This window comes from Fukomys damarensis, unplaced genomic scaffold (genome assembly GCF_012274545.1).
Source record: "Fukomys damarensis isolate Sample0158 unplaced genomic scaffold, DMR_v1.0_HiC HiC_scaffold_36, whole genome shotgun sequence".
Classification (NCBI taxonomy): domain Eukaryota; kingdom Metazoa; phylum Chordata; class Mammalia; order Rodentia; family Bathyergidae; genus Fukomys; species Fukomys damarensis.
Window position 1 is genome coordinate 19,868,530 of NW_022900948.1, and position 7,847 is coordinate 19,876,376.

Below are 7,847 nucleotides of genomic sequence, written 5' to 3' on the forward strand. Positions count from 1 at the left end.
TGCTCGCGGGGCTGTGGTCCAGGGCTGCAAGTGCACCGCGCCCACCCTCACAGCGTGGCCGATGCGCTTGAGGATCTGGCAAGGCTGCGGGTGCGAGGAGGAGCTGGGCACCCGGGCCAGTACCAGCGCGCAGGGCGGCGGCAGCAGCAGACAGACCCTGCTCAGCAGCCACCACAAACTCAGTCTCCTCATTACTGAGAACCGCAGGGAGAAAGCGCGCCTCCTCCTGCGTCCGGCTCGCCCCTCTGCAGCCGCTGCCTAAGGTCTCCGCCTCCAAGTCCCGAGCGCGGCTTTCCTAGACGCGGTGAAGCGGTCCCAGGAGCTGGAGCAGTTTCAGGCCATCCAAGGGAGCCTAGCGCGCCCTCGGCAGCTCTTGGGTTCCTACGTCTTGCATCGTCTGCCCGCCGGGTCCCTGCACGGAGCGGGGCAGGCGGGCTGGCCAGCGCCTGTCACCCGCGGCTTGGGCGCCAGTTTCCTGCCCGCCCCATCTGCAGGGCGCCTCGGACACTGCGTCCGAGCCCGGAGGCGGCGGGGCTAAGAGACAGCCAGAGTTCCACACGGGCAGCGGTGACAGAAGAGCCACGCTCTTACTGGGACGGATTATTTTCCTTCTCGTCCTCAGGGCGCGTTGGAGAGGGCATTCACGCTTGGGGTACAGAAAAGGAGTCAAATTCGCTTTTCTCCACTATTGGTCTCCGTCTCGTGGGCTCCCCAAGAGCTGGCTTCATTTTCCTTCTGCCCTCGTTACTTCCTCTCTTTCTTCCTTCCGTTACCTTCCCGCCCAGTTGCCACCGACTCTCGCTTGCTGGGAGGAGCGGCACGACTGGCCGGTGAAGGCTGGTTCTGCGCGGAGCGCCAAAGTTCTCCCCGCCTCAGCCGGCGCCTCCCTGTTGCTGAGCCCTGGCACCAGCCTGTCGCTTGGCTGCGCTAAACGCCCACTGATGGTGAGGTTCCCGAGTGCCACATCCCGCGCCCCCTAAAGTCCTCTCCTCTTAAAGGTTGGGAGTCCGCAGTTTGCTAAATTCCCCGAGATCTAACTGGCCAAAGGCTCTTAGTGGCGGAGAATTCCGAATTCCTGGGGCGCACAGGAGGTGTAGAATCCAGAGGCTGACAGAAGGCTAGAGCCTGTGACTTTAAGAAGCTCTCTTCAGTGCCTGACGTGAAGGGTTTTCTAGTTAAGGGTATTAAATCAAGAATTATTTACACATTCAATCTCCTCTGCTTCCTTCTCTCTGGCATAAAGACCTTTGCATTTTTAAAGGATCCTTGTGTTTTTAGGTTCTCGGAATTAAAACAAAGTGAACCCAAAACAATTATTTAAGAAATTAAAGTGATAAAAAATACTTTTGTAGTTTAAAATAGCCAGCAGCAGTTCCCAGAATAGACCAATTTCTAGTAAGTGGTATTATTTGTATGGCAACACAGTGAGGTCCGTGAGTATGAGCTAATCATTTCCTCCATGATCGGAATAATCTGGTATAAGAAAGAAAGGTAAAGGTTAAGGGCTGGCCTGTGGTTTCCACACATGCAGGAAACTATTTTATGTCTCAGTATCATTTAGGAGAGTGAGAGATATTTGGGGGGAACAGACCCTGGGGATCAGCAATTCCAAATCCAATACTGTTTCGCAAGAACTGTGACCTTGGCAATTTATTTCACCTGGCCTTGCTCTGATGTTTGGATATGCTAAATTGTTATGCAAATTCAGTTAGATTTTACTCTGGAGCACTGTTTTGATTCAGGAGCTAAACTTTTCTTTCACCATGCTTTGAATTTTTGGGAGAAAGATAAAAACCCCAAGAAAGTGGCCAAGCAATGCTATTTCCCTCAGCACGAAATGGGTCTTGCAAGGCTAAGGTTCCAGAGAAAAGAAGGCTCAGGTGAGGGAAAAAATGAAAATCCTAGTAGCGTCTAACTGGGAGGAAAAACAGACCCTCCAAGGCCCAAAAGAGCATCCCATGAATGGGAGAAAAGTCAACTCTATCATGAGAGTAATTTGTTCTTGTTCAAAGGATTGCACTGCTTGATACTTGACTAAAAATGTGTAAAATTCCATTGTCCTTACATTTCAAGAATAGTGGCGATCTGACCATTGTGTAGTAAGGAGGTGTTCATCTGTATTTGAATACGTGTGCATCAAGGAGTATTGCATTCTAGGTTATGACTATGCCTCAGATCTTGGTGATCATAGTACTTGGCATTACACATATGTTGAGATCTGGTTCCCAAGAAAAAAGTGATGGAGAATAATTGATCATGAAAGGAGTCCTAGAGTCACTGCATATGTTTTAGGCCTCTCACAAGTTCAAGATGCATTGAGAGAATGGCCAGACTGGTCATTCACCGAAGAGGTGATTCCCAAGCTTATGGGGGTCTCTTGCTCTAGCTCATGCTCTAGCTCATGATGAAATGACAGTTAAATCCTGTGAATACCGAGTGATCTGGGAAGAACAGTGCTCTCTTTTGTGCTTTTTTTTTTTTTCTTTTCTGAGCTTTTCAGTTAAGATGTATCATCATTTCCTTTCTGTCTTGCATTTGTTGCTTGGTTCTTCATCCAGGTCACTATGGTCGAACATCTCTGACATTTTTCTCTGTCCTTCTTCGCTCCTTTCCTTCCCTTTCCCTGTCTCTTTCTCTCTATCCCTGTTTGTCTATCTCTGTCTCTGTCTCCCACTCTCCCTCTATCTCTTTCCTATGCCAAATTTCTTAGCTCTATTACATTCAGCCATCAATTCAACAACTACACACTAAGTTCCTACTAGGTGTAAAAATGCATTGCCCTAGGGCTCTCCTGGAAACAGATGAACAAACTTTAGTTAATTGAAATTGAGTTCTTCTCTCCTTTAGAAAGCTGCCTAGTTCATGCTTGAACAAAATGTTAACACTGAGCTCATATTCTAGTGGGAGAGACAGATTATAAAACACACAATTATCTACATGTAGGATGTGTTAGTTGGTACTAAGGAGAAAAATAACACATTAAAGAAGTATTAGGAGGAGGGTGAGTTATAGTTTTAGATAGAAAATATTTCTGAGAAAATAACTTCTGAATTAAGACTTAAAGGAGAAGTGAGGAAGTGATTTTTGAACATATATATCTCAAGAAATTTTAAGCAGATAAAAAGGAAAATGCAAGGGCCCTAAGACAGTAGTATCTTGGAATGTTTGAGGAAGAGGTCAGAGTGACTGGAGCAAAATGACCCAGGAGAGAGTGGTGACTGTTCAGGTCAGAGAGGCAATGAGGAGGTGGCAGACAGGATAAACCAATGAAAAATGTTGGCTTCTGCTCTGCATGGGATGAGGAGACATGAGGGCAGGAGACTGAGAAGAAGAGTGACAAGGCCAATGTTCTAAGAGGACCATGCTGGCTGTGCTGCTGATAGCAGCTGGGAGATGGGAAAGCACGGAAACCAGGAGGTCTGATGTGAGGATTTTGCTATAACGCTGTGAGACATAACATTATTATGAAACCACAGCAAATTTAATAGGCTAATGTGATTATTTCCACTCTGATGAATGGGAAATTGTACTTAAGGAAAGTTAAGTTATTTGTAAAAAGTCATCACACAGTCAGTGGCACTGTGGCTTCAGAATTCTAAATTCATCCCATCTTCATTGTTGCTAGTAAGTATCAGTTACATTTTAAAATTGAAGCTTTGTTTATTTTATGATTACAAATGAGAACTGATGATCTAAAAACACATGCTGGAGAGTGAAGCAAATGAAATCAATCACAAATGCTCACAATTTAAAATGTGCTTTTGTGCAAATATGTGCTTTCTTGTTCCGGCAGCATTGCAGTAAGGCTGTGATACGATGGAGGTTGACCAGCAAAACCTCCAGTGAAAGATATTGTGGGGATAGTAGACTTGGACTTGACATGGGTGGCATTTCACCTACCAAGCTTGAGCCTCCTACTTTGTGCAGTGTTGTACTGACAGCCCTGACAGTTGTCTTCATGCTTATGGCAGTAGGTGGACTCTGGCAAATGTTTCAAGTTCCATGGAGATGTGGGAACTTGCTATATATTTATAATGGTTTGGAAAAATTATCTTTTTCCTCTTACTCTGTGAAAAATTTCAATTTGTATCCAAAAAGAGCTTTCTGTTTTGTAAATGGCAATAATATTCAGTGGCATGTCCCCATTTATGGGTTAGCCTTTTATACAATGGTCACTACGTTGTTTTTTTTCAATATTCAAGTGGAAAATTTGCTCTTTCCTAAGCTAATGCATGCCTCCCATTTTGCCTTCACCCATATTGCCTCTTTGGTCTCTATTATTAGAGACCTTGTTTTTATGGCAATCTTTCTGGATAAAAACAGATATGAACAAAAAAGAAGTGGATCTTGCAAAAAGTCTAGGATAACAGAATTTTAGGAAGGAATAAATCTATAAAAAAGCAAGTTTAATATAGAAAAGGGGACCCTGAGTACTCATATATCAAAAACCTACTGTTTTCTCATTCTCTAATTAAAAAAACATATTTGCTTGATACTGTGTAACATTTTTTTTTTTAGCAAAATTCATTCTATTTAAGAATAGAAGTAATTTTCATGGTTATACAACTATCAGGTCATTGTTCAGTAATATAAATTATTTTACCAAGATTAATGCAAAAATATATTCTGTTGGAAATGTGGAAAGGGGACGAAGAAGTTCATTTTGCATTATAAAAGAGTTTAGGAATATGACAGACTTTAAGGAAGACTTACAGAAGATGTGCAAAACTTGTGAAATCTTTATCATTCTAGAGCTTTGCTATAAAGGCTTTGCCTTTATGCTGGAAAATATGAAGTAAAATGTCTTTTGTTTTGCACCACATGATTACCTACACCCAGTAAACCATATCTAGGTGAGAGATATTACCTACCTATAATTTAGAAAGTTTCAATAATTGTTTTCCTTTCTTCTGTGAGAAAGAATGCTGTGGTGTCCTCATTTTAGTTGTTGTCAGGGGAATGAGTTATCAGCTGTGACAAGTGCTTGGCCTTTTCAACATCCACCAGGATTATTAGCTGAGTGTTTGGATTTCCTGATTCCTTCCCTAAACTCCACCACAGTGAGCTCAAACAGGGTTTGGAGAGGATAATATGGCAGTATCAGTCTCACTTTCTCTTTTTGTAATAATCATTCCAATTTAGCCTTTATCCAAATGACTTATGGAATAAAACTTGGCCCATCACAGACTGTGACATTTTTAAAGAACTTCATGCCCAGTTTATAGCACTAGTTTTATAAACATAGCCAAAAGCATCTGGAAATTTCATCAAAGTGATTTGCCTTATGAATCTCATGCTTTGCATCTATAAAATAATTTATTTAAGAAAAATGGTCTTTATTTCTCTAAAAACAGAATTTGGGACAGGTGTTCAGATGCTCAACAATCATGAAAGCTTTGTTATTTCAGGGCTTTTATCCTGTGTGACTACATGCCAGGCAATTTGCCTACATGATCTCTTAATTTCATGAATAGACTGTTATCCTTATTTTGTAGATTATAGAACTGAGGGTTGGGGAGCCTAACTCATTTGGTAGGAACTGGGAGGCAAACCTGGATTCAGTCTTCTTTTTCCCCAAGACCAGTTTTTTTCCATCTGTGCTTCTGGCATGAATGGAGGCATTACGGGTAGGCCTGGCTGAACAGAGACCATTATCTGACTAGTGCGCAGGGATAATTACAAAGTTACAAGATCATTACTTCTCAGAGTATATAAATGAAAACTTGAGATCATGGGAAATGGCTCCTTTACTGTACAGTTTTACACATAATTTATTTTATTAAAATATTTTTATTGGTACATTTTAGATATACAATACAGTTACATTCATCAGTGGGATCTTGTACCTTTACATGACATATCTTGGTTCTTATTTTTTCCCCATTCCCCTCATAATTTATTTCTTTTCTTTTTCTTTTTTTTTTTTTTGGTACTGGGGATTGAACTAGGGTCCTTGCGCTTGCAAGGCAGGCCACCGAACCACTGAGCTAAATCCACTGCCCTATTTCTTTTCTTTTGTCAAATCACAAAACATCTAGCCAGTTGGCTTTTGTCATTTTTCTTATGTGAAATAACTCTTTTGTTTTTTTTTGAAATGACTCTTTCTTTGGCTGCAATTTTAAATGTCATTGGAAATAACCCATAACACACATTTAACCTTTTTAGGGTCTTTGTGCAGCAAACATATACTCAAGATATCAAACAATGTTTTAATATATGAAAATCTGGGTGGTTTCAGATGATGGGTTTGGAATGGTCTACTTGGAAAAAGTTCAATTTCAGAAAAGGCTTTACTGTCTATAAGGGAGACTAGAGCTTCTTTTTCATACTCTGACTGACATGACTTCCATCTTTATCAAAATATTGAACAGTTCATATATATGGTCTGATCTAGCTAACTCAAAAATGAGTTTGGATGTACTTCATGTATGAGGTATGAAGTTCTTCTAAGCAGAAATGTCCTCTGTAATTTTCCAGGTGCTCTAATGGATTCAGGTAGAAGAAAATGTCATGCAGATTCTGAGTTGCTTCTTGAAATGAAGGCTAGTCATCTCGATATTATTATTGAAAATGAATGACATACTTGCGAATTTGAAAATTGTACTTTTTTCTTTGTGGGTTCCATAATTGGGCTAAAACTCACCACAATTTATCTTCTTCTTGAGGGAAGGGAGGGAAAAGGGATGAAAAAATAAGAGTGAATATGTGCTATTTACCTATACCAAGTTTCCACAAGGAATGAAATCGTTATTTAAAGCAACCATACACTAATAAATAAAAACTGAAAAAAAATAAACTTAACCCCTTCCTATAAACGTAACAGTACTATCGTTGCAGTAGATACCCTGGACAGAAGACTGAGCCAATAACAACTGATAGTAGTTTGTGATCACATGGAATTCTACCAAAAATTTAAAGGAGAAACTTTTTTTTTTTTTTTTAATTGAGTTTATTGGTACATTTAGGGATACAGTACAGTTACATTCATTGTTGGGATCATGTACCTTTACCTGGCAAGTCTTGATTCTCATTTTTCCCCCTTACCTCTGCCCTCCCTTCACCCCCTCCTCCCCTCCCCATCTACAAACACTTTATTTTCATCTTTTCATTCTCTCACATTTTTTTCTTTTCCCTTTTTGTTCTTCCCCTACGTATCACACCTTCCCTACACCTTTAGCGCCTTTCTTCAAATTTCTAAATGTCAGTAATCTTATTAGAATCTTATGCATTGTTGCAGAATATTCACACCAGGGAAACTATTTGGTATTTACACATGTGACTTATTTATTTCACTTAGGAGCATATCTTCAAAATTCTCAAGGAAATAATCACACATGTGTCTTCAAAGTGTTATCAAATCTCCCTCTTCACTAACTCATGTTTTTGCTCTTAAGGGGAATAATACTGCACACTTAGTCAACCGAATCCTTTAAAACTCAGCAGACAATCCTAGGGAGCACCACCCAGTCTTGTTTGGGATGAAGTGGGGATTCGTGTATGAGACCAAAAACCCAGCAGATGTATTTAGCAACATTTTGCAATCTGTTAATTACAAAAAAAATAGTACTAAAGCATTTTGCACAAAATAAGACTACACCTGATCAAACAGAACTTCTGAATACCTTAAACTAAAAATGTTAGAGTAGATTTCATTATTCCCTTAGCCAGTCTGGTTCAAGCATAACACTGAACATTTGCATAGCATGCTACAGTTTACAAAGTACTTTTACATGTACAATGTCTGTGCATATTCTTGAGCCACCTGGTAAGGTAAGTATTATCACCATTCTTGTGTCACCAGTGAAATAACTGAAGCACAGAAAAGTGTCTGGCCCAAGATCACAATG

The 7,847-nt window shown here is 40.6% G+C and overlaps 1 protein-coding gene across 1 annotated transcript in view; it reads right to left on the reverse strand.

Moving 5' to 3' along the window:
• Grin3a (glutamate ionotropic receptor NMDA type subunit 3A) overlaps positions 1 to 1,013 on the reverse strand; it is a 156,561-nt gene extending 155,548 nt beyond the window's left edge. The window contains exon 1 of the mRNA XM_033759136.1: positions 2 to 1,013. Within this exon, the coding sequence (XP_033615027.1) occupies positions 2 to 192 (191 nt within the window). The 5' untranslated portion in view covers positions 193 to 1,013. The remainder of the gene's footprint in view (position 1) is intronic.
• Positions 1,014 to 7,847: the final 6,834 nt, after the last annotated feature.